Genomic DNA, 25,998 nt, shown 5'->3' with positions numbered 1-25,998 from the left:
TCCTTGGACTCTCCCTGTGCCCACTTCACCCACAACACACATTCTCATATATGCACCTGTTTGAAGCAATGACTTCCTGTTAAGACTACAGTCAAGACCAGAGGTAATCTGCCCTGTGACTCTGTTGAAGGTTAACAGATGGACACTCATTTGTTCCACCCTCTTTTACCCACTTAACACCTCCTGCTTTACTCTGCTCCAGGAAAACAGTATTTATCACTCTTGCTCCAAGATGAGAAATTTCCAACAGACATCAAAAATACATATCCATCCATTCATCCATCCATCCATCCATTTATATATACACAGGTATCAATGACAAAATTTTCTTTTTCCACAGCAATTGCTAGAAGTTGGGAGAAAAGATCACCTGAAGACCCAAACTCCAATACCTGTAAGTGTGTGAAAAATATCATACCAACTTTAAAAATAACTCTTTAATCATATGCACATAAGGGGAATAAAGGGCAGCGCCAGACTGACTGGGGAAAGGACTAAGGTGTTTTCCCTTTGTCCCAATGTCAGCTTGGCACAGTTCTGAGATCACACACACATGTGGGACTGGGTTGGGAAGTAGAATGAGCGGACTGAAGAGACAAGGGCAGGAGGGGAGAGGCAAGGGCTTGCAGTAGTTTCAGTCGGTGGACTCCAACACAGATTCACTCAGTGCAAGGTCCCAGTAGTGTTCAGCCCCATGCTTTTTGAAGTGCTCTCGAGCCATGTTCTCTGTAGGGCACTGTTTGAACTTCATCTCCCCAAAGCTCCGGTCTTTGGCTGTACCCTGGGAAAGAGACAAAATCTGTAATAAGAACACCGCAATTTTTTTTAAAGATTTTATTTTTTAAAGTAATCTCTACACCCAGTGTGGGGCTCCAACCTACAACCCCAAGATCAAGAGTTGTAGGCTCCACCAACTGAGCCAGCCAGGTGCCCCAAAACACTGCAATTTCTAATTTAAATCAGAACATTCTTTTCTAAAACCTAATAACATTTTCAGGGCGCCTGGGTGGCTCCATCAATTAAGTATCCGACCCTTGATTTCGGCTCAGGTCATGATCTCAGGGTTGTGAGATCAAGCCCTGAGTCAGGCTCTGGGACTCAGCAGGAAGTCTGCTTGAGATTCTCTCCCTCTCCCCCTCCCCATGTGCATATGCACACACATTCTCTCTCTCTCAAATAAATAAGTAAATAAATATTTATTTTTAAAGATGTTATTTGAGAGAGAGAGGCAGGGCCGTTGTGTGTGCACAAGTGGGGTGGAGGGGCAGAGGGAGAGAGAGAGAAGCAGACTTTCTGCTGAGCAGGGATCCCCACGCGAGGCTCGATCCCAGGACCATGATCATGACCTGAGCCAAAGGCAGACACTTAACCATCTAACCATCCAGGTGCCCCTTTAATAAATGAATCTTTAAAACCTAGTAACATTTGTGTAGCAATGTGCCTAGCTGAGCATGGTTTTATGGTAAAAGCTATTCTAACCTCCACCCTCTTGGGTATTTGTGTGAGTCTTGATGAATTTAGAGGCATAAAGGTTTCAGTATTTTGACTGAATGGAGGATGAGGAATTCTGTACTCTGATACCTGGATGAAAGAGCAAGTCTGGAAGGACTATGGAGCGTGAGATGGGATGAACTACTTACCCACCAGGCCTCTAAGGACTAGATTTAGGCCTTAAAGGAGAGAGTCTTTCCCCCTCAGTGAGACCCTGTATACAAGTAGGAGGCTTTGGGGCCCACTGACCAAGAACAGTATGAAGGTGAGGAAAAGAGGGGAGTGGGAGCAGTGAGGGGGGTACCCGAAGAGAACTACAATAGAAAAACATACAGTACTGGGTGTAACCACAATCCTGCCAAAGGCACCAGCAGCAATGGCAGTCATAAAGTGCTATCTCAAGAGATTCTCAGGGATCAAATTCCAATAAGAAGCTAGAGTAGAACTTGGCTTGTTTCTGAACCTGAAATACAATTCCTGTGGACTCTCAGAGATAAATAGAAGAGAAATTGGAAGAGATGAAGGGGTTAGGATCTTAAATATGCAGGTGGTGTATAATGGTTATTATGATCTAATTTGTATGCATAAATTGGAGGAGTCTGGGATAAGAAAAAAGGATACATGAAGAACATTAACTGCCTATATAAAGTGGTCTTAAAGAATTAGAGAATTAGAAGGGGACCATTTCAGTAAATGTTCTTCTGTGTTACTAGAATTTATTTTAATAAGCATTTACCACTTTTGAAATAATTTTGTAATAAAGAACATTACTAAACATAAGTACATTTAAAAAATAAAGATATATGTATTCAACATAAAAGAATAAAATGAAAACATTCAATCAATACAAAGGTAGAAAATATTTACAATGTAAAAAATGTATTTTGGAGTGGGAATAAAAGGATTACTGCAACACATCAGGATAAGGATATAATTATTTAAGAAAGAAACTCTTAATGCTTCCTGGAAAAATAGGATGCTATTTTATGCTTCACAAACAATGAACAATCCTTAATTCACACCTTGGCCTGAATAAGCATATTCATTAATTCATTCTTCAGAACGAATACTGGTTTGCTAAGATTTCAGGGATGAGGGAACTGTATAACCACAAACAAGCTCCATTTTACAGAGCACTATTACACAGTAATCTAATTCTGCTCAGAAAAGAATTAATAGAAAGGGAAAATAATACCCACATTTTGTAGATAAACCAACAGTAATTGATGTTAAGTGTCTTGACCAGTTGAACAGCTAATGAGTGGTACTGCCCAGACTCCCAACTTTATATTCTAAAGTCTAGTACTTCTTTCATTATATCCAGACCAAAAAAATCCCACAATGGTTCATTTCCCTTTTTCCAAATCTCATATCCATGACTGTGAAATAAACGACTTGGTCGAGAATTTGTATTCTTGCCACCAGTTTTCCATACTCTCCCCCAGGTGGCATATTCTATATACTCATCAATTTAACTAAAATATAATCAGGAAGAATCTGCGGCCAAATGTTTACCAATGAATTCCAAAAAGAAAAATGAATTACTTAAGGAATCAGCCATTGCTTAGTTTTACCATTCTACTGCTCCATTAGAATGGTATAAACAACCAGGAATTAGCTAAAGTTCTGCTTCAATGTTTAACAGAAGATTACCTACCTCCCAGACTAGTACACATTTATTGGTTTTCTTCACAGCTTCCTCATCAGATTCCTCATCATCTGGAAAAGACAATATAGCTAAATCTTGCTCTAGTCTTAGACTAGAGACCAAGATTTAGGTTCTAAACAAAGAGTTTTCAAAAGTCTATCTCAATTCTTTTAAATATTGTCCCCCGTTTGCCGTGTATCAGGGTCAAATGTCTTCTCTTATTTTTATTTCCCCCAAATTAGACTGAAAGCTCCGAACAGGTAGAGATATTAATTAATTCAACATTTACTGAGCACCTACATATATCAAGAGCTGCCCCAGGTACTGGGAATAAGGAGATAAATAAAAGACAAGCAATCAACAATAAAAACTTGTCCTAAGGGGCGCCTGGGTGGCTCAGTCGGTTAAACGTCTGCCTTCAGCTCAGGTCATGTTCCCAGGGTCCTGGGATCAAGCCCCACATCGGGCTCCCTACTCAGCGGGGAGCCTGCTGCTGTCTCTCCCTCTGCCTGCCGCTCCCCTTGCTTATACTCTGTTTCTGTCAAATAAATAAATAAAATCTTAAAAAAAAAAAGTATTTATAGCTGAATTTTCACAAACTCAATACACTCCCACAACCAGTGACCAGGCGGACAGGGAAAACTTAAGTCAGGGAAACCTGACCTTAAAGGTCAGGCAGAAGAAAAACTAACATTCACACATATTATCACATAATAAATACTGTATGAATGTCTACCATGTTCATAGTCCACATGGGTCTTTCTAAAATTCCTAAACACTGGGCGCCTGGGTGGCTCAGTTGGTTAAGCGACTGCCTTCAGCTCAGGTCATGATCCTGGAGTCCCGGGATCGAGTGCTGCGTCGGGCTCCCTGCTCAGCGGGGAGTCTGCTTCTCCCTCTGACCCTCCCCCCTCTCATGCTCTCTATCTCATTCTCTCTCTCAAATAAATAAAATCTTAAAATAAAATAAAATTCCTAAACATTATCTAGTGTGAGCAAGCGTCACTGGGAGGGAATAGATGAATGGACAGAGTACCATCCCCACCTCCCACTAAACTCCCTCTAACCCCCATTCACCATCTCCCTTTGTGTTAGATGTCTGTTCATCCCACTTTATCCGATGCAGCATAAGACGCTTAAATTTCTTCTGGGCCTTGGGGCCTGGAAACAGAGAAGGAGAATTTTGCCAGAATTTTGGAAGATGATGAAGTAGAAAGAACCTCTGAGCTCATTCGTTACTCAGACCTTAATGTAGTAGTTGAAGCAATCCCAGGAACCATATCTTAGGTCCTTCTACTCTAATAAACACAGAAACAGAGGCCCAGGATATTAAACCCAGGTATGGCTCTAAAAGTCCTGTCTTTGCCTCCTTTCTCCCCACCATTCTAATCACTTCAAGGCCTAGGGTTGCGTGGGGATGGTCTCCCTCAGTTTTTTCAGACTCACCCCCTTCCACTACTACCACGTTGACATCCTTGTGCAGTACCACCACCCCTGTCAGGTACAGTTGCCCAGCATTGGCCTCAATCTTGAACTTCTTGGCTGGGTTGCTCAAATTTCGAACTCTGGAGAAGGGAAAGTTTAGTTATGGCTTTTGTTTTAGCATCAGTAGCTGCCTGAATGGAATGGCAAATAAATAGATGGATCCAAAATGGTTTTCTCTCTAAAAACAAAGGCCTTTGAAGTAAGCAAATACGCTAATGCTTGAAAGGTAGAATCAATGAGTCTCGAAGTAATTCCACTGCCTTATACTCCAAAGACTAGTATTGTACACCCTACAACAAATAGCAGGTAATGAAAATTTACTCTAAGAAAGGTGAGGTATTTATCATCATCCAAAAATATGTGTAAGCTAATTGTTCTTGAGTATAAAGATCAACAAATTCTTTGTCTCCTAGATGCTTATAATGTAAAGTAGTCAGAATGCTATGCATGGAAAATTTCCATAAGGGTACACAAAAAACTCTTAGTCACAATTACCTATGGTGTTAAGGAATCAGAGTAAGAAGGGGACTTTTTCAGTAAGGGCCTTCTGTTGTATTAGATTAAAAAAAAATTTAATAAGCTTTCACTACTTTTATAATAATTTATCACTTTCATAATAAAGAGCTAGTTATTGAAAAGGAGCACATTTTAAAAAATGGAAGGTACACATGCACTCAACATAAAATAAAATGAAAATATTATATCAACAGGAAGGTAGAGAATATTTACAATGTATAAAATGTACTTTGGAGTGGAAATAAAAGGATTACTGCAAAAGTGAGGATAAGAATATAGTTTCTGAATAAAGAAACTTTTAATGCTTTCTGGAGAAATAGGTTATTTTATATTTCACAAAGGATGAATGATCCTTAGTTCACAGATTGGTCTCAACAAGTATATTCATTCATTCATTCATTCTTCAGAACTAGTACTGGTTCATTGAAAAGTCTCAGAGATAGAAGAGTAAGTCTTTAAACCTCCCTCATTATAAAAGATTTATTAGCTCCTGATTCATGCTGGGGTCACAGAAGAGAGTAGGGACTGATGTTAGGTGTGCTTTAGACCACAGTGATTCTGCCTCAAGCACTTGGAAAATTTTTGGTATTTCTAAGGCAAAGGCTGGCCCAGATTGGACACCTACCTATATACAGATATGTGTACCCCCTGTGAAATGTCTTCTTTAAGCTTTTTAATTTTCTTGACCTTTCTCTGTTCTGCTGTAAGTTTTCGGGCAGCGTTGGCCTCTTCATGCGCTCTGTCGTGACAGGAAGGACATCCACAAGTGAGAAAGGCATTGAAGATCAGAGGCAAAGCTGAGGGAAAGAGAGAGCAACAGAGGACTCTCCCCTCCCTCCAAATATGGATCCCCCCAGAAGAGTCTGGGAAAGGTACTTGCCCTGGGTTTCCACCCAATCCCATGGCACTTACTTCTGTCTTTTTGCCATCTGAGCTCTGACATGGGCTTCTACCTTCGTGGGGTCTTGAACAGCTTCTGTTCCTAATACTCGCATCAAATTTGAAATTCTCACTGCACGTGGAGAGAGGATAGAAAACAATAATTCTTCAGCTGGGATAACCTGTCACCTCTTCTCAATTCATGCTGTTTACCTATTTCAAATCTCTGCTCAAAGCTCATTTCCTCCAGAAACCTCTATCTTGAAAAGCCCAGCATTTGTGGAAGGACACACAATCTAAATAGTTGGTATACATTTACTTACACTGCTTGAAAATTTATGGAAGATAAGGAACTTAATTTCTTTGGTATTTTTCACTCTGATCACAGCATTTAGTTAAAGGTCCTACGTATAACAGTGCTCACTCAAAATATTACTGAACGATAATGGGAACTACAGGAGTGAAGGTTTCTTTTAACAGTATTTTCATTTTTCAAATATTAATAATTATGTACAAAACAACTTCATGCACACACTGCAGCTACTATCTTCATGAATTTCAAGACCATTATTTTTCCAGGAAGATCACAATGGTATATATTTTTATACTTAAAAATAAGCGTTAAATGACCTCTACAGTGAATATGTTGACCTGTCTTAATAAGATTGTAGAAATTTAGGAAAGGAAGAAAAGAATTAATGAATGATTCAGAGAAACGGAAAGCACACAAATATAGGAAGAGGTGAAAGTTCCTCTAGAATTACAGAGATAAACAAACATACCACCCTTTCTTCCCTGCCTCTAAGATATGTACCTTTGGGTTCTGGAGGAGGCATCAGGCCGAGCCTGACTTTCTCTTGTAGTTCCTTCTGTGCTTCCCTCCTTGTTTGCCTTCGAAGTTTCTTCTGTTCCTTCTTGGTAAGATATACCCCCAGAGTAACTGGTGTGTCATTGTCAACTGCCAGGTAGAGAAATGAAAGTACAAAAGCAATAAGCCTATTAGAGGAATGTAGGTGAATATCAATCATATTAAAAGAAACTTTATTTATTTTTATTTTTTTTTAAGGTTTTATTTATTTATTTGTAAGAGAGAGAGAGAGAGAGAGCACAACCAGGGGGAAGCGACAGGCAGAAGGAAAAGCAGACTCCCCGCTCAGCAAGGAGCCCAATGTGGGACTCGATCCCAGGACCCCAGGACCATGACCTGAGCCGAAGGCAGACGCTTAACTGACTGAGCCACCCAAGTGTCTCACATGGGGCTCCCTGCTCAGTGGGGAGCCTGCTTCTCCCTCTCCCTCTGCCCCCACTTGTATGCTCTCTCTTTCTCTCTCAAATAAATAAATAAATAAAATCTTAAAAAAAAAAAAAAAAACAATTAAAGTTTCTTTTAATGTGGGGTGTGGATCATGACCCGAGCCAAAGCCAGATGCTTAACCGACTGAGCCACCCAGGAGCCCTGTTATTATTTTTAGGTTGTTATAATAGTAGTATGTTACATTTTTTAAAAAGCATTCTTATTTTTCATGGGAGTGTTCTAACTTGTTTTTTCTTGAAGCAGTTGAACCCTTTAATCAACTGAAAAGTGGCAAATACAGAGAACAAAATGAGAGCTGCTCCAGTTGCAGTGTATGAGGATTTGGGGTAGGTGGGGCTAAGTAAGATGATGAAATTTATAATTTTAGAGTTACAGGGATTGGGGAAAATCCTCTAGACTCCCAAAGCAGGTTTACTCAACTTTTTATTTAATTTTATTTATTATTATTTTTAAAGGTTATTTATTTAAGCAATGTCCACATCCAAGGTAGGGCTCAAACTCATGACCCTGAGATCAAGAGTCACGACCTCTTCTGACATGAGCCAGCCAGGCACCCCCTCAACTTCTCATTAGTTTTTGAAGATTGATTTATTTATTTTATAGAAAGAGTGTGCACACACGCAAGTGGGGGGTGGGGAGAGGGAAGGGGAATCTTATGCAGACTCCCCGCTGAGTGTGGAGCCTGACGTGGTGCTCCTCGATCTGACGACCCTGAGATCATGACCTGAGGCGAAGCCAAGAGTCAGATGCTCAACTGAGCCACCGAGGTGCCTCTCAACTTTTTAAAACAAACAAAATCCCTTATGTTCTAACGATTCACACTGATGACATCTAAGTAGACTCTGATTAAGTAATATTCAATGATTATCATACACTGTATTACGTCGAAGTCTCAATCTATTTTTCCAAATTTACTAATTGAGGTATTATCTCCTCTGTTCATCCCAAATCTGATGAAAGTGTTAAAATCTTTTATGATCTGCGTAACTCTTGAAGAAGACGTAACAGTTAATATTATCTCTACATGTGAGAAAGTTCTGTGTTCTAAGTTATTTACCCAAGGGATTCAGCTAGTTAAAAACACAGCCACAACTAAAACCTATCTCTTCTGAGTGAGCCAACAGGCTTTTGCTACAAAAGACAAAGAAGACTGAAGAAGGACAGGTATTTAGTAATGGTGTACAAGATGGAGTTGGGAGTCAAAGATAAGAATGCTTTTTATTTTTTAAATTTTTTTTAAGTAGGTTCCATGCCCAGCGTGGAGCCCAACGTGGGGCTTAACTTCACAACTCTGAGATCAGGACCTGAGCTGAGATCAAGAGTCAGACGCTTAACTGACTGAGCCACTCAGGCATCCCAAGAATGATTTTTGAAACCTAACTTGTTATATACATCAGTGAAACCATCTCTGGAGTAGGCCTCAATGCTCTAGAGCTGCACTGTCCAATACTGTAGCCAATAGCCACATACATACACTATCTATCTACCTATCTGATTTTTTTTAAAGATTTTATTTATTTGACAGAGAGTGACACAGCGAGAGAGGGAACACAAGCAGGGGGAATGGGAGAGGGAGAAGCAGGCTTCCCACCGAGCAGAGAGCCCGATGCAGGGCTCGATCCCAGGATGCTGGGATCATGACCTGAGCCGAAGGCAGACGCTTAATGACTGAGCCACCCAGGCGCCCCTCTATCTGTCTATTTTTAAAGATTTATTTATTTATAAAGAGAGAGTGCGTGCATGCATACGAGGAGGAGTAGCAGAGGGAGAGAGAGAATCTTAAGCAGCAGGCTCCACACCCAGCACAGAGCCTGACACAGGGCTCGATCCCACAACCCTGAGATCATGACCTGAGCTGAAATCAAGAGTCAGATGTTAACCAACTGAGTCACCCAGGTGCCCCATACATACATTATTTAAATTGAAATTAATTAAAATTGAATATAGTTTAAAATTTCGTCTTTCAGTTGTATTAGTGCAACTCAGTTTTCAAATGCTCAATAGTCACAAGTGGATAGTAGGTACTGTATGGTCAGCACAGGTGGGAGAACATGTTCATATCACATGACGTTCCATTGGATAATACTTCTCTAGAGCCTTAACTGAGTAATTTATACTTTACCTGGAGGGTTGAGTTGGGCTGGATGTTCAACAAGATTTGTGATTCCAAAATAATCTTCTCTCTTGGGATTTTCCTCTGTACTAAAATTGGAGGAAGAAGGGAAAACAGGATATGTGGGTAGAGACAATTCCGAGAGAGGGAGTCTCAGAAACACAATGAAAAAATGCACTCTCCATGATGTGTTCTAGCACTTTTTAGTGTTTATCTATAACATGTAAATATATTACACATAATTTTCAAGATGAGAAAACTGGCTTCCCCTAAGGTTGGACATACTCTCTACACCAGTCATTCTCAACCTTTTCCCTACCCTAACATCCCTGATGGATGTCACATTCTCTCACTAATAACAGTAGCTCCCTGGGACAGTGGTTGACAGAGGAAGGGTAAGGGGAAACGCTGAGACAAAGTCTCATAAAGCTCTTAATCTCAGAATTAAGAGCAGATATAATTAAAGCTCTCCAAATGTTTCTTAAATGTTTTATTTACCATTCTCTCCCCCATCAATTAAGAATCCTTCCTCTATTCTAGGACTGGATTTTTTTTTTTTTTTTTTAAGATTTTATTTATTTATTTGACAGACAGAGAGAGACAGTGAGAGCAGGAACACAAGCAGGGGGAGTGGGAGAGGGAGAGGGAGAAGCATGTTGCCTGCCAAGCAGGGAGCCCGATTCAGGGCTTGATCACAGGACCCTTAATGACTGAGCCACCCAGGCACCCCTCTAAGACTGGATCTTTAAGAAATATAAAAACCTATTGTAAGTAGCAGAAAAATGTAATTAAGAAAACAAATGATTATGTATAGCCAAAGCAAATATAAAATTTACATCCTTTCGGGGCGCCTGGGTGGCTCAGTTGGTTAAGCGACTGCCTTCGGCTCAGGTCATGATCCTGGAGTCCCTGGATCGAGTCCCGCATCGGGCTCCCTGCTCGGTAGGGAGTCTGCTTCTCCCTCTGACCCTCCCCCCTCTCATGTACTTGCTCTCTCGCATTCTCTCTCTCTCAAATAAAAATAAATAAAATCTTTAAAAAAAAAAAATTTACATTCTTTCTCTTTTAGATTATTTGTGCCTGTTCCTTCCTACGTTAACCCCAAAAACTAAAAAAAAAACCTATACAACATATTCTTCACAAATACATGGTCTGTGTATGGTTACCTATTTCCCCAGGATTTAAAAATTTTACTTAATGCATGAGTACTCTCCCAATAAAACTCTAGCCTTATTAAAAGGTATTAACTAACAAACTCACAGGTCAAAGCCATTGGGGATGATGTAAGAGTCCCACCACTCAATTTCAGGGATATCTCCTTCCTTTAGCTCTTTTTTAGGAGCAATGAGGGCCAGCCTCGTTGAAGTATGGATGCCTGTTTTTCGAGCTGCCTGTGAGATTTCTGCCTGCAGCTTCTCCAGTTGAGCCTGAAGAGAAAATAAACCAAGACATGAAGATAAAGTGGAACCACAGAAAACAGGGACATGATAGAACCCCAAATTTTAAAGCACTCTCTTTTTGGAACTCTTTATGCCTAATGAAAGAATTCATAATTTCTGAAAGCTCAGAAGAACCTTCAACTTTATTTTATCCTTAGTTGATTTACATACAACTACTCTCATCACCACCCTTCACCCCACTGTGTGCCTACAGCAAATATACAGAAATGGAATTTTATGAAAACACCATTCTTAGAGGATGAAAACAAGAGCAAAACTCACTGAATATACAGTCAATTCTTAACTCTCCACGTGTGGAGTTAATTTATCTGCAGTAAATGTTAATACCAGGTTAGCTTTCCTCAGTTACTCAGTGTTCTGAATTGTTTCCTTCCACTGTTTGTATGTGAGTTTTCAAACTCAGTTTTATTTCCACATAAGCAGAATGTAATCAAGAAGACAAATCAGCTAAAAATCAAGTATTCCAGGAATAAAAGAAGTATTTTAAAAATTAGTCATTGCTTTATTACTTGTGTATCTAATTGCCTAAAACTTAGAGAACTGGGTTGATAGTATTTTAGGACTGTATTAAATTTCCTTTGTCCCCTTCCTAACTTCTTCGAAGTTCTAGGTTATATTCTAAACCAGGTACCTTCGTCCGTAATCGCTGGGCAATCTTCTCAAATTTGCCCTTGTCATGGAATTTAAAAGTGCGTCTCTGGCGTTGGGAAGGGGCAATTGAGACTCGGGGGTCAAAAAAGGTATTAGACTCCATGTCTTCTGATGGCTTTTCTTTTAGCTGTTGTTTGAATTGTTCCCTTTTCACAGCACGAATATTGGCCTTCAGAGTAGGCATGCGGTGTGTCAACTCAATCTCCTTGCCTGTTGCATCTACAGTGCGACCTTGCTCATCGAGAATCAGTGGTGTAGGTTTAGTTTGATCTTTTAACTCCACCTTCCTGAGAAATAGCCCACAAAGAAATAAATTATCACATGGGACAATAAATAAAGCAAACAAAAACAAAATAAAATAAAATAAATCAAACCCAACAAAGATAATAGGTTACACAATTCTAGGGAACATAAGCCCATCAGTGAATAGTAACACCTTGATTCAAAACATCAAACTAAATATTTGAGTACAGAATACAGTCAGATGAAATGAATTTATATATATATTACATTGATAAGAATTCGCAATCCTATTTCACTCCTGAATTTCTGAGTCAGACATAATATGCCAAACCAATTGTATGTGTTAAAAATAAAGTCTATCATCTCTACCCAGTGTAGAAAACGCTCAGATCTGGTATCACTCACTGTGATTTAATGGATTTGGCTCTGGGTTAGGAACCAGAAGACCAGGTTCTATTCCTAGCTCCAACAACAAATGAATAATCTTAACCTTAGTTCTATCAATTGTAAAAAGAAGATAAATTCTGCAACAAGGAAGCTAAAAGAATTCAACTGGTATTTATTCAGCATACGTAAGAAATATAAAACTAAGAAATGATATAGGTTCTTTGGAAGAACAGAATCAGTAATGCTCCAGGTTTTTGTTTGTTCTTTTTAACCTTCATTATTGCTTCTCCAGGTTCAGAAGTAACAAGAGGTTCCATGAAATAGATACTCACGGGGGAGCAATGCCCATGGCATGGAGATTGGCCAGGCCCACCATGTTGGCATTGCCAATGAGCCCTGGCTTCAGTGCCAGCTGGGCTTGGATGCGGGCTTGTAGTTCAGCTGCTTTCCTTGCCTTCTCAATGGCATCATTCATGAAAGTGGCAGCCTGGGAGGGCTGAATAGTGTTGCCAATTGGAAGTCGCTCTGGTTGGGAGGAAGAAGGAGTCTTTGGCTGTGAGCCAGAGAAAAAAAAAGTCAGAATCAGAAGAATTAGGCAGACAGGTTACACACAAATACACAGACACACACACACACACTGGTAGATTGTGGGGTGGAACATGCAGTCACCTTCCAGACTCTCAAATGAGTGGACGGCAAGAAATTCTTTGCTAAAGAGTCTTCTTTTCATAATACCTGAGGTGTAGGGGGGCTAATGAAGCTCAGCTGTTTTTTCCTCTCCTCGATTTGCCGTGTAGCTGCCTCCATCATCTGTTTGATCTGTTCTCGATGGGAGAGAAGTTAAAAAACTGTTAACATCTCTCTTTTTTAAAAAGATTTTATTTATTCATTTGGTGGAGGGAGACAGAGAGAGCACAAGCAGGGGGAGCGGCAGAGGGAGGAGAAGCAGGCCCCCTGCTCAGGCCCCCCGATGTGGGGCTCGATCCCAGGACCCCAGGATCATGACCTGAGCCAAAGGCAGACTCTTTTTTTTTTTTAAGATTTTATTTATTCATTTGAGACATAGAGATACAGAGAGAGAGAGAGCATGAGCAGGGGGAGAGGCAGAGGGAGAGGGAGAAGCAGGCTCCCCGCTGCGCAGGGAGCCTGACGTGGGGCTCGATCCCAGGACCCTGGTATCATGACCTGAGCCGAAGGCAGACGCTTAACCATCTGAGCCACCCAGGCGCCCCCCAAAGGCAGACTGTTAACCAACTGAGCCACCCAGGCACCTCAACATCTTTTTTATTTCTCCTATATAGGTTCCTAAATGCAAAAGGCTTTCAGGTCTAGAGAACTAAAATTTTTTTTTTTTAATTTTTTATTTATTTATTTGAGAGAGAGAATGAGATAGAGAGAGCATGAGAGGGGGGAGGGTCAGAGGGAGAAGCAGACTCCCCGCTGAACAGGGAGCCCAATGCGGGACTCGATCCCGGGACTCCAGGATCATGACCTGAGCCGAAGGCAGTCACCTAACTAACTGAGCCACCCAGGCGCCCGAGAACTAAAATTTTTTGAATGAACCCATCATATTCTGGCCTGTACGATTGGCTAGAAAATTTAGTAAAGATAAGCTATATAGTTAAGCACTGAAACTTTTCAACCCATCATCCTATTGAAGGATTAGCATGTTAGGTAGTAACATAACTTGATGGTTAAAACTCAGGTTAAGTGTCCGACTCGTGTTTTTGGCTCAGGTCATGATCTCTGTGGGATGCAGCCCTGCAAAAGGCTCAATGCTCAGCATGGAGTCTGCTTGGGATTCTCCCTCTCCCACTACTTCTCCCCTACCTCTCTCAAAATAAATAAGTAAATCTTTAAAAAAAAAAAAATCAGGTTAAGAGAAACCCGAGCTTGACTTTTAACTCTGACACTTAATGCTTGTATGACCTTGGACATGGCATTTAATCTCTAAAACTCCAAGTGTCTAAAAAGGGTAAAAACAGTACCTACACTACAAGACTATTATGAGCATTTCAACAAAACTCCTAACAGAATCCACACAAATTATCATACTTTTTTTTAAAGTGTATTTATTTATTTTTTGGAATTTCTATACCTAACATGGGATTCGAACTCAGGACCCTGAGATCAAGAGTGCATGCTCTCCCAACTGGGCCAGCCAGGTGCCCCAAATTATCATACTTTTTATGAATGCCTGCTTTGGGTAACTGGAGACAACAAAGCAAAGACCTGCTTCCTAGCCTCTGTAAAACCGTTCTTTTGTCCTAAAGAATATGAAAATGATAAGCTTTGAGAATACAGTCAAATAACCCTTCTTTAATTTTCCAAAAGAGACCTTGCTCCCAAGGTGCCTCAAGGTATTTTTTAAAATTTATTTTTAGGGGCACCTGGGTGGCTCAGTCATTAAGTGTCTGCCTTCGGCTCAGGTCATGATCCCAGGACCTGGGATCGAGCCCCACGTCAGGTTCCCTGCTCGGCGGGAAGCCTGCTTCTCCCTCTCCCTCTTCCCCTGCTTGTGTTCCCTCTCTTGCTGTGTCTCTCTCTGTCCTATAAATAAATAAATAAAATCTTTTAAAAAAATAAATAAATAAAATTTATTTTTAATTTCTTTTGAAGTTTTATTTATTTAAGTAATCTCTACACCCAACATGGAGCTCAAACTCACGACCCCAAGATCAAGAGTCGCAGGCTTTTCTCACTGAGCCCGCCAGGAGCCCCTTCAGAATTTACTTTTTAAACATTTTTTTTGAGTAGATGATATATTTACATAGTTCAAAATGCAAAAAAAGTACAAAAGGGTATATTATGATTTCTTCCACCCCTCTTCTCTATAAAGCACCAGTATCAGTTTTTTTCCTTGCAGAAATATCATATATAGGTACAAATAAGCAAATTCAGGGGCACCTGGGTGGCTCAATCGGTTAAGTGTTCAACTCTTGATTTCAGCTCAGGCCATGATCTCAGGGTCACGAGATCGAGCCCCAGGATAGGCTATGTGCTGGGCGTGGAGCCTGCTTAAGATTCTCTCTCTCTTGCTCCCTCTACCCCTCCCTACCTTAAAAAAAAAGAAAAGAAAGAAATTCATCTACCCATCCATACACATATATGTATATATTCTATTTCCCTTCCAAGAAATTTTAAATGGTATAAGAAATATTTACTGTTTATAATGATATCAAAAAAAATTTTTTTAAGGACTTTATTTATTTGGGAGAAAGAGTGAGCGAGAGAGAGAGCATGAGCTGGGGGAGGAAAAGCGGGAGAGGGAGAAGCAGACACCCTGCTGAACAGAGAGCCTGACACGGAGCTCGATCCCAGTACCCCGGGATCATGTTCTGAGCTGAAAGCATAAGCTTAACTGACTGAGACATCCAGGCGCCCCCAGATAATTCCTATTAAAAAAAACAACAACACAAGTCGGGGCACCTGGGTGGCTCAGATGGTCAAGCATCTGACTCTTGGTTTTGGCTCTTGGATCGAGCCCTGTGCTGGGCTCTGTGCTCAGCACAGAGTCTGCTTGGGATTCTCTCCCTCTGCCCTTCTCTGCTTGCGTGTGCGCTCTCTCTCTAAATAAATAACATCTAAAGAAAAAACAAAAACAAAAGCCCCACAACACCCCAACAAAGTCAACCTGAAATTATTTTTAGTGGATTATATCATCTCATCTCTGCATTGTATTTGGAAATTTTCCTCTGCCATCAAGCCAAGTTCTGATTATTTCAATAATTTTCTCAATGATCCAATGAGGTACACAATTGGGCAAATGATGTATGTAATATACCTTGTTCGCCACATAACAGGTGCTCATTTCAATAGTTTTCCCCGATGCTAACCACTAATTCAAATTAAGGTCACAACAAATCTGGACCCATGCATCTCTTGCTTCTTCAACTCATAAAGTCACTGCTTTCAGTTCCTAATTACTCACCTGGAGCTTAGTTAGCATACCAGGACTCTCTGAGGGAGGCCCAGGGATCACTTCAGGCTCCTCTTCCACCTCCTCAAAACGGGGTATCCGTCGCTTCTTTACTCCTGATGATTCCTTGGAGATCTCAGAGTCATCACCAAACACTTCCTAAGGAAACCCAAGATGAAAGAAGAGTTGTCTCCCTGCCCATGGGAGAAGGGAAGAATCATCCTAGTCCCTATCAGCATCTTGTGGCTTTTCCCAGAGTCCTCTAGACCCTCCACCAAATGGACCATCTCACCCAACTTCATCATTCTCCTACTCCAGTCAAGCAAATTTCATCTCCACGTCCTTATAAAGGTTCCCATCTAAAGGTCTTTATAAATGCTACTTCCTACATTTGTAATGATTTCCCTCAACTTTTCCACACCCCTATTCCAAATCCTGCCTGAAACTCACCTCCTTCAGGATGTTTTCCTCATAAATAATCTCATCCCACTCCGATCAAACTGTTGTTTCACATCCTCTTAGCACTTAAGACCTGGGTTCATACTACATAAAATTACATTGCTGATATTCTGCTTGCCAAGTGTTAAGTTTTTCAATGTTAGTACTTTCTCCCAATTAGAGTCTAAGCTCTTCCAGGACAGGGGTTTTCTCTTTCTTCTTCAGTATTCCCCAATAACACTTGTTCTCATCAAACAATGGGAATTCAAATATGTTGACTAATTTGCAAGGTGAATTTAACAGGACCAAGAGTGGCCAACTGGAAGGGACAATGGGAAAAAGCAAATGTACACACCGGTGGTAGGCTTTGGGTGACATCCCCTCTTCACTAGGAGGGCTCGTGTTTTGCAAGGACATATCCTCGGCCAGGGGCGAGCGCTTCCTGGAACTCCTACAGTTCAAGAAAAAGGACTCTCCCATAATATATTGTGTGGGGTGGGGACTTGAATGGACCAAAATGGGACCCATATCCCAAGGCTATCTAGATACCTCCTTCAAGAAACCATTTTTATTAATCCCACCCAATGTAGTCACTTCATTCACAGCATGCCTCAGCACTTACACAGCCATGTGTCCTATTGTAGCACTAACTTCACTCCACAGATCTGTGTATATTGTGGATCAAGCATTCCCCCTCAAACATAACAAATTCAACGTCAGTCTGACTCTACAGTCAACTCTAAAATTTATATGAAACTGTTACTTAGATTTTATAATTTGTGACTGTATTTTGTTGTTCCCCTCCCTTAAATTGCAAATTCCTTTAAGGCAAGGACTATTTCTCATTCCTCTGAACACCTTACAATGCCTTAAACACAAAAGGCACACAATTCTCTATTTCTCTTGGTACCATAGCCTGGCCTGGGACCAAGCAGACGTTGCTTATTCACTCCTTGTGCCTCAGGAAAAGCAATAGGATAGCCAAGATATCAAATGCACTTTGGAAGATTTGATGGGAGTCACAGAAAAGACTTTTTTAATGGAAGAGACAGAAAAGAGAGAGAGAAATCAGCCACTTGAAGCTGCTAATATTAAAAGAAGGCATGACAAATAAGCAATTACCGAATAAAAAGTGAAGGAGGTAAGACAGTAATGATGGTCCTTTTAAGTACTCCACTCATGGGGCCTGATGACCAGCAATTTGCTATATAGCAAACAGTAGGCTCTCAGGACATAGAGTAAATAATAATTTCTGTTAGGTATCCCATCTACAGGTCCATTCCAGAGAAACCTCTAAAAGGAGCAACAATGAGGTCTACAGTAGTGGAGTCACGTTCTGAATCAATCTATTAGTTATCAAGTAATCCAAAGAATAAAATCTTAGAGCAATCAATTCATAGGTAGTAGCAAGGGGGAGGGTGGAGGAGACATAGGGAAACATAAGAACCAAAAACTCCTAACTGTACATGAAAAGGGACAAAGCTACCAACTGTTTCCTCGGAGTATTTCAACCCATGAACTTAGGTAGTTCATCACCACAAGATGGTGATAATACAAGTTCACCTCCTCTCCTTTAATGTCTAAGTACCTCTCTTGAATATTATGTATTCTAACAGTGGATATCAAAGTGTGAGCCACGTAAGCTCAGCAACTTTGTTACCATTCAAAACACTCCTAAGCTCATCAGATAGTTAACTGTAACCTACCTTCAGCTCTCTTTTTCTGCTCCTGTCACTGCTAGACTTGGAATGTCTAGAGCTTCGGCCTTCCTCCACAGCCTCAAACAGTTTGTCCACAAATCGGAGAGTAGAATCATCAAGAAAAGGTTTCAGATGGTCTGACAGGAGAAAAAGGGGCGGTAGCGTTGAAAAATAAGAGTACTTAGTCCAATACTAGGCATATAACAGATACCAACACTGAAATTTTATCCTGAGGAGGGAGGGAAATGTTGTCCTAAGTTCTTTGTAGGATTTCCATAAATCCTTTTACATTGAATGACCTTACCTTTTGAGGTAAAAGTACAGTTAGAATTTTTTGCAGTAGGAAGTAGCATAGCCAGAGCAACCTATTTAGGTTGAGTATCAAAGTTTATGATGAACAGGGCACCTGGGTGGCTCAGTCGGTTAAGCGTCTGCCTTGGGCTCAGGTCATGATCCCAGGCGCCTGGGATTGAGTCCTGGGTCAGGAGGCCCCCTGCTCAGGTGGAAGCCTGCTTTTCCCTCTCCCTCTACCCCTCCCCCCTGCTCATACACTCTCAAGTAAAATCTTTTTTTTTTTTGAAGATTTTATTTATTTATTTGACAGAGCGAGAGAGCACAAGCAGGGGGAACAGTAGAGGGAGAGTGAGAAGCAGGCTCCCCGCCAAGCAGGGAGCCTGAAGGCAGACGCTTAACCATCTGAGCCACCCAGGAGCCCCGTAAATAAGTAAAATCTTTTTTTTTTTTTTTAAGATTTTATTTATTTATTTGACAGAGACATAGCGAGAGAGGGAACACAAGCAGGGGGAGTGGGAGAGGGAGAAGCAGGCTTCCCGCTGAGCAGGGAGCCCGATGTGGGGCTTGATCCCAGGACCCTGGGATCATGACCCGAGCCGAAGGCAGACGCTTAACGACTGAGCCACCCAGGTGCCCCAATAGGTAAAATCTTAAAAAAAAAGTTATCCTAACTCTTCCCAAACAGCAAGCTATAGGAGACTACCATAAACAAATTCTACCTTCCTCAACTTTTTTCATGTTTTTTTTTTCAGAGAATTTGATATATTTAGATGTCAATCTGAATCTGAATATACCTATCTACTTTAGCATATTTCTTAAGTAAATATAACTTAGCTAATTCAATACATTGGTTAAAGGAAGTCAGTCGGAGATTCAAAATAGGTCATAAATGGGGTGCCTGGCTGGCTCAGTTGATAGAGCAGGCATCTTTATCTCAGGGTCATGAGTTCAAGCCCCACGTTGGGTGTAGAGGTTACATTAAAAAAAAAAAAAAGTATGTCACAAGTAGTATAAAAAATAAGAAAAAAAGCAAAATTAGTCACTTAGGCTATTTCTATTATAATGCAGGAGAAAATAAAATGTGGCCTGATCTTTTTCAGATACTCCTAACAGAGAATTTGGGGAAATTCAAAGCAGTGTTTAGGATCATGCTATATGTTAAGTCCAAAGATTCATAAAAGGACATACCAGCTGCCTTCTTCTTGTCCATGCCCTTCCCCACACAGTTCAGTGCTGCTGTGACCACTGTGGGCTCTGAAAAGCCCAGCACCCTCTTCACTGTCTTCTCTATCCATGGTTTCAGCTCATCCAGCTCCCTCTTAGACAGTGCCATTCTTCAGGAAAAGGAGGGTAGCTCAAATGGGATTCAGTACTGCACCTAAAAAGAAACCAGGAAAAAGCTCTGTTAGAGGGTAGGAAAAGACCATTCCAGGCAATGTTTAGTGTATCAGGAATGCCATCTCCACCCCTATTCTCAATCAAGCAAGTGCCTGCACTTCATTTCAAGCCAAATACTTTCCCTAAAACCCATACTTCAAAGCAGATAGAACCACATTCTGTTTGTAATCCTAACTCAGTAAGTATCAGTGGATCAGTGAAATCTGTGGAATAAACAAGAAAACCCTGGGAATAATGTAGTCTGAGAAATGAGTTCTAGCTTCTTTTTTGATCCTGTCATAACAAGGACTGGCAAACATACAACCTGAAAACAAGACTGAAAAGCCCACCCAGAGACCAGCTTTTCTATTCCTCCTGCTTCCAGGCAGGCATTCCTTAACACAGCCTTGACCTGTAGGTTTCCCTTCTTTTAAGGGATGAATTAAAAAAAAAAAGGTGGCCTTATCCAGGTCAGTCATCCTATATTAAAGCTCATAATCCAGGGTGCCTGGGTGGCTCAGTCAGTCAAGCATCTGGCTCTTGATTTTGGCTCAGGTCATGATCTTGGGATTATGGGACTGAGCTCCACACCCGGTTCCACGCTGGGTGTGGAGCCTGCGAGATTCTTTCTCCCTTTCCCACTGGCCTTCCCTCGGCTAAGAAAAAAAAAAAAGCTCTTAATCCTGGGGGGCCTGGCTGGCTCAGCTGGTAGAGCATGCAACTCTCAATCTCAAGGTTGTGAGTTCAAGCCCCACATTGAGTGTGGAGCCTACTTTAAATAAATAAATAAATAAGCAAGCAAGCAAGCAAGCAAGCAAGCAAGCAAGCTAGCTCCTAATCCTTAAGAATGTTGTCACATTTCTCTATAGTCATATTCATCCCTGTGGAAATTCTGGACCCAGATCATTTTCTCTCATGTTCTACAGGATCTGTCAATAGACTTCATAAGATTAATCCCTCAGCTCAGAAAAGAATACCCTCATTTTGGATGTACTTTCCCTCTCTCCCTTCACTATCATAAAGGACCTTCTACAACAAATCTTTGTTATTCAATGCAAGTTAGTGTAATTCTTCAACATTATTCATGTTTACATTCTGCTCTCCTACTTAAATAGCAAAGCTCATGAGCATAGAGAAAATTTTACTTCTCTGATTTTCTCTGTAAGTGCCTAAAGTCAATAAACAGCACTGACCTCAATTTCCAAGCAAACTTCCTCCCAGCAGTGCTACAAATCAGCGTCTCTGGGAGTCAATCTTTCAAGATGTTTTAAGACATCTTTTCTCCTAAAAGACAGTCTGATTAATTTCTACTTTCTTGGCAGGTTTATCTTCTATAAGACCTGTTGCTAAACAGTATATTTAATTTTGGTATAACCATAGGAAGCTAGTAGATTAAAGTCATGAAAACAGGAGTGAAAGATTTTGTGACTCAGGGACATGTTATATGAATAATTCTGTGGCAGCTCTATTCACCTCTCATGAGACAGCAGTATAGCCTATAAATCTCTACATATTAAATGTGCATTACTCAAAAAAAGCATACTCAGACCAAAGAGAGTGAAGAAACAGTTCACGCTGAACATCTGGAACACTGAACTCTATGTGCCAGCTTTGGGGCAAGTAATTCCTCTGTGCCTCAGTTTACTCATTTTACAAAATGAGGCCAATTCCCAAATCTAAATCATCTTTAATCATTCAATAAATACTTATTGCATAATTACTAGGTCTCAGGTAGTGTACTGTGTGCTGAGGATACATACAACAATGAACATAACAGACAATCCTCGCCTTAATGGATCTTATATTCCACTAGAATTGAATCACGGGCTAGAAAGTGTAAACAATTTGAAAATCCAAAGCAACAAATGAGGTACGACTCTATCAGATGAAATGTGTGCCCAAGTACCATGCTAACAAATGTATTCAACTTCTACCTAATCCTCTAGGAAACTAAACAGCCGGTGGGCAAAAATAAAAGTTTCAAACAGTAACCAGCTTTGTCACTAATCAAATGTTCAACAGTAACTGCCTGGGGCGCGGCGGGGTGGGGGTGGAAGAAGAGGAAGGCAGAAGGATGTCTGAATGAGCAGGTAGCAGAATCCAATCTTGTGAAGAATTTCCTTACTCCGTGCTCTTCTTCGCTATAACCTGAGTTTCCCTCCTGCAACCTCCATACTTGTTTGCTCTCTCCCTATCTCCGACCGGCTCCCTACCCCACCTTGTTCTCCCCAAACTCATCTTAGAGCTGGTCTCCCCACCCCGTCCCCTTCCCGCCCCCGCCCTTTTCCTCCCCACAATCTCACTCCAACCCATTCTCCCTCAGAACCTTGTACTTCTTTCGGCTTCCTTCCCACTGAACGTTCCCGCCTCGGTCCTCCCCTTGGGGTGCGCCCTGGCCCTCGCCGCTCAGACAGAAAGATACCCTCCCAGGGCCCGGGGCCACTACTCACCTCACAAACTTCAGCCCCTGAGACGGAGCCCGAACGTTACACCGGAACCGGAAACCCTCCGACCGCCCTACGGCCTGCCGTCGCTACCGCCACAGCCGCCGCCACGCCGCGGTCCCCCGACATGTGACGGGGAAGGGCCGGGCCACCGATTCGCGCAGCCGTAGTAACCACGTTCCCCGGCGGAGCGCATGCGTGCGGGAGCTGTAAAGTTTGCGCATAAAGTTCCTACCTCTTTAGGTTTCTCCAGCGAAATGTGGTAACTAGATTACTGCAAAGTTAATGCTGCCTGAAGCAGAAATTGGGCTGCTCGCAGTACTCCTAGTATGAATAAATGCGCTAAAAGCCGAGCTTCTGCGTTCGGGTTAAACGGGGCCTTTCTGGTAGAAACTAAACCATCTGAGAGTCGTTGTCACTAGCATTAGCCACCCCTCTTTAATCTTTCTCCCTTACTTAAGCGTGGTGTCAGAGACCACCAAGAAAAATGACGAGCATAGGAGGACTCTGAAGATAGCAGCCCCCCATCTGTGCCTTTTATTGTTTCATTCATTCACTGACGTAATACTTGTTGACTGCCTACTACTATGTGCCGGGCATCCTCTGAGAATCGATATTGCTTAATGATTAAGACCATGGGCTTTAAAGTCAGACTGCCTAGATTTGTATTCTAGCTCTCTCTCATTAGCTGTGACATTAGGCAAGTTACTTAAGCCCTGTTTACTCACCTGTAAAAAAATCCACTTCATTGGGCTGCTCTGAGGACCACAAGAATGACTGAGGGCAATGCATTTAAAACAGTGCCTCCTCAGAGTTCAATAAAGCTACGTTATATATAATAGTCAATTGCCTACATAAATGTGTAACAGACATTTCAAATTTACATGATGAAAACTAAGCTCCTGATTCCACCCCCCACTCCCCCCACCAAAAGAATAGCTCCTAGTCTTCATCCTCAATTAATGGCAACAGTATTCTTAAGAGTTATGCAAGCCAATAATCTTGGAACCCTCCTGGACTCCTCTGTTCCATTGGCCCTACTTTCAAATATATACAGACCCATTTGCTTCTTACCACCTCCACTACTCATTTTAATGCTTGGATTATTTTAGTAGCCTCCTGCTTTCTCTCTTGCTTCCACTCTGCCCGCCCCCCCCCCTTTAGTCTCATCACCTAAGCTAATAAGCAAAGTAATGGCAAGTACTACAGTGATCATGTAAACACATCAGAAAGGTCATTATTATCCCCCTGCTTAAAACCATCCCTTGGCATTCCATATCACTGAGTAAAATGCCCTACAAAATGCCCCACTCCATTATCTCTGTGATCTCATCTACTACCACTCTTTCATTCAGCTCCAAAATCCTAATCCCTTCTGTTCCTTGAACATGCCAAGGATAATTTCACCTCAAGGCCTCTGGACTTGATGCTTTCTGCCTGGATTGCTCTTAATCCAGATATAGGATTTGCTTCCTCCATCCCCTTCAGATTTTTATTCAAATATGACCTCAGTGAAGCCTTCCCTGATCACCCTATTCAATTCTGAAGGCTGTCGGGCACTCTGGCGTCCCGATTTTCTTTTTTTCTTTTTCGATAGTACTTATCATCACCTACCATACTAGTACTAGTTTATGTTTATTGCTTATCATTTCACTCCCTCTGGTAGAATATAAACTCCTTAAAGAGAGGAATCATTGTCATTGATATATCCTGAATGCCTACAGCAGCACCTGGTATAATTAAATATTTGTTGAACTAAAGAATGAATATTTTTCAACAGCAGATCTTGCAGGCCTCAGAACCTGCTATAAAGTGTTTTTCACCTAAGGAATGTAAATGCCTTAAGGCATTTTGTGTCACATTGTCTTTGTATCTCCAGGACCTAGGATAGTATCAAATAAAGTAAAGGCTCAACAAATGATAAATGAGTAAGACCTGCCAGCACTGGTTTTCTCATTCTATCAGTAAGCCTGTATTTTCCCCTTCAAAATGAGGCTCTAAACCTTACTGACCCTTTAAACCACTGCTTCTGAAAAGCACGTATGTGAGCAAAGTATAGTTTGGAAAAAATACATCCAATATTATGGTACAGTTTCATATATGGGAAATAAGCTATTCTATCAGATTACAAACTACAGAAACTAGAATTCCAAGATGTCTCCTTAGATGATAGGCTCATCACAAAATGCAGTTATTCTCTAGAGAGGTTATTAGAATTTCCCAGGGAAGGTAAGTATTTGTTTCAAAGAAGTATGAGAAATACATACCAAGACCCACCTTCTCTGATGGTGCAGCATGACATAATGGAATAAACCTTGGTTTTGAGTAACACACTGAGGGAGCTCCAACATGTCACTCAAGTTATTCATGCCTCAGCTTCCCCATTGTATCTATAGCATCTAACACCAACGTCTCACAGAATATTCACTCAAAGTCTGCTGAATGGGTTGATTCCATCTCTGCAGAGTTGTAAGTTTATTCTGTTTGAGTGCTTTTAACTGTCTGGGTTCAATTCCCCAGAGGGAAATGTTTTTCTAGGAACTGATTTTATTTCTAATGCTTGGAATTGGATAGGTTTTAAATCCTTAGTCTCCCAGTTACTAGCTATGATTCCTTTAGGTAATTAACTTCTCTGAGGTTGTTCCCTCAGTTATAAAGTAAGAATCTCTACTTCAAGAGACTATTGTGACGATTAAATGCAATGTATAAAACACAGTTACTGTGGTACCGGCATAAAGGACAGCCATGTAGACCAACAAAACAGGATAGAGAGCACAGAAATAAACCTCACATATATGGCCAGTTGATTTTTGATGAAGGTGCCAAGACTATCCAATAGGGAAAGGACAGTCTGTTCAACAAATGGTGCAGAAAAAACTGGGTATCCACATGCATAAAGTTGGACCCCTTCTGCACATCATATACAAAAATTAACACAAAAGGGATCAAAGGCCTAAACTTAAAGATAAAAACTATAAAATTTGTAGAAGAAAACATGGGAAAATCTTCATGACATCAAATTTGGCAGTGATTTCTTGGCTGTGGTACCAAAAACACATTTAACAATAACAAAAAACAGATAAATTGGACTTCATCAAAATTAAAAACTTTTGTGCAACAAAAGACACTATCAAGAGAGTGAAAAGACAATCCACAGGAGAAAATATTTGTGAGTCATATATCTGGTAAGTGACTAATATCCCAGAGTGTATAAAGAACTCCTATAATTCAACAACTTATGAAAACCAACCTAATTCAAAAATGGGTGAAGGACTTGAATACACATTTCTGCAAAGATATACAAATGGCCAATAAACACATGAAAAGATGCTCAACATCATTAGTCATCATAGAAAAGCAAATCAAAACCCACAAGGAAAAAAAAACTGTACAAGGAGATATCACCTCACACCCATTAGGAATGACTACTATCAAAAAAATTAAAAACAAAACAAAACAAAACAAAAACAGGGGCACCTGGTGGCTCAGTCAGTTAAGCGTCTGACTCTTGGTCTCAGAGTCCTGAGTTCAAGCTCCACGCTGGGTGTGGAGCCTACTAAAAACAAACAAACAAACACCCCCTGCCCCCCAGAAAATAACAAGTGTTGGTGAGGATATAAAGAAATTGGGGGGGGAAA

The 25,998-nt window shown here is 41.0% G+C and overlaps 1 protein-coding gene across 5 annotated transcripts; it reads right to left on the bottom strand.

Moving 5' to 3' along the window:
- Positions 1-25,427, bottom strand: PRPF3 (pre-mRNA processing factor 3). Of its 5 annotated transcripts, XM_034989931.1 has the most exons (17): positions 22,367-25,427; positions 21,110-21,200; positions 19,728-19,917; positions 18,252-18,382; positions 16,120-16,266; positions 12,924-13,007; positions 12,521-12,741; positions 11,539-11,845; positions 10,708-10,874; positions 9,457-9,536; positions 6,834-6,977; positions 6,053-6,152; positions 5,766-5,879; positions 4,586-4,704; positions 4,217-4,300; positions 3,149-3,210; positions 1-781 (listed from the first exon to the last, which is right to left on the bottom strand). In XM_034989931.1, exons 3-17 carry the CDS (start codon positions 19,870-19,872, stop codon positions 635-637), a joined length of 2,052 nt encoding a protein of 683 aa, XP_034845822.1. In that variant the 5' UTR covers positions 19,873-19,917; positions 21,110-21,200; positions 22,367-25,427; the 3' UTR covers positions 1-634. The 5 variants fall into 5 exon arrangements, with proteins under 5 accessions (XP_034845822.1, XP_034845821.1, XP_034845823.1 ...); XM_034989930.1 differs by lacking the exon at positions 21,110-21,200; XM_034989932.1 differs by lacking the exons at positions 21,110-21,200; positions 22,367-25,427 and adding an exon at positions 22,243-22,322.
- Between the last annotated feature and the right edge of the window lie 571 nt (positions 25,428-25,998).

The sequence above is a fragment of the Mirounga leonina genome, unplaced genomic scaffold (assembly GCF_011800145.1).
Source record: "Mirounga leonina isolate KUSES-001 unplaced genomic scaffold, KU_Mleo_1.0 Mir_493, whole genome shotgun sequence".
Lineage (NCBI taxonomy): Eukaryota > Metazoa > Chordata > Mammalia > Carnivora > Phocidae > Mirounga > Mirounga leonina.
Note: the sequence above shows the minus strand (reverse complement) of the source record. Positions and strands in the feature narration are given on the sequence as shown.

Bases quoted from the DNA above. Each gene is read 5' to 3' on its own strand.
- PRPF3 (XM_034989931.1), bottom strand. From the start codon at position 19,872: ATGGCACTGTCTAAGAGGGAGCTGGATGAGCTGAAACCATGGATAGAG. The intron at 16,267-18,251 runs GTAGGTTACAGT...GGGTTTCCTTAG, and splicing joins GCAGAAAAAGAGAGCTGAAG to GAAGTGTTTGGTGATGACTC. The intron at 10,875-11,538 runs GTACCTGGTTTA...TTTTCTCTTCAG, and splicing joins CCCAGCGATTACGGACGAAG to GCTCAACTGGAGAAGCTGCA.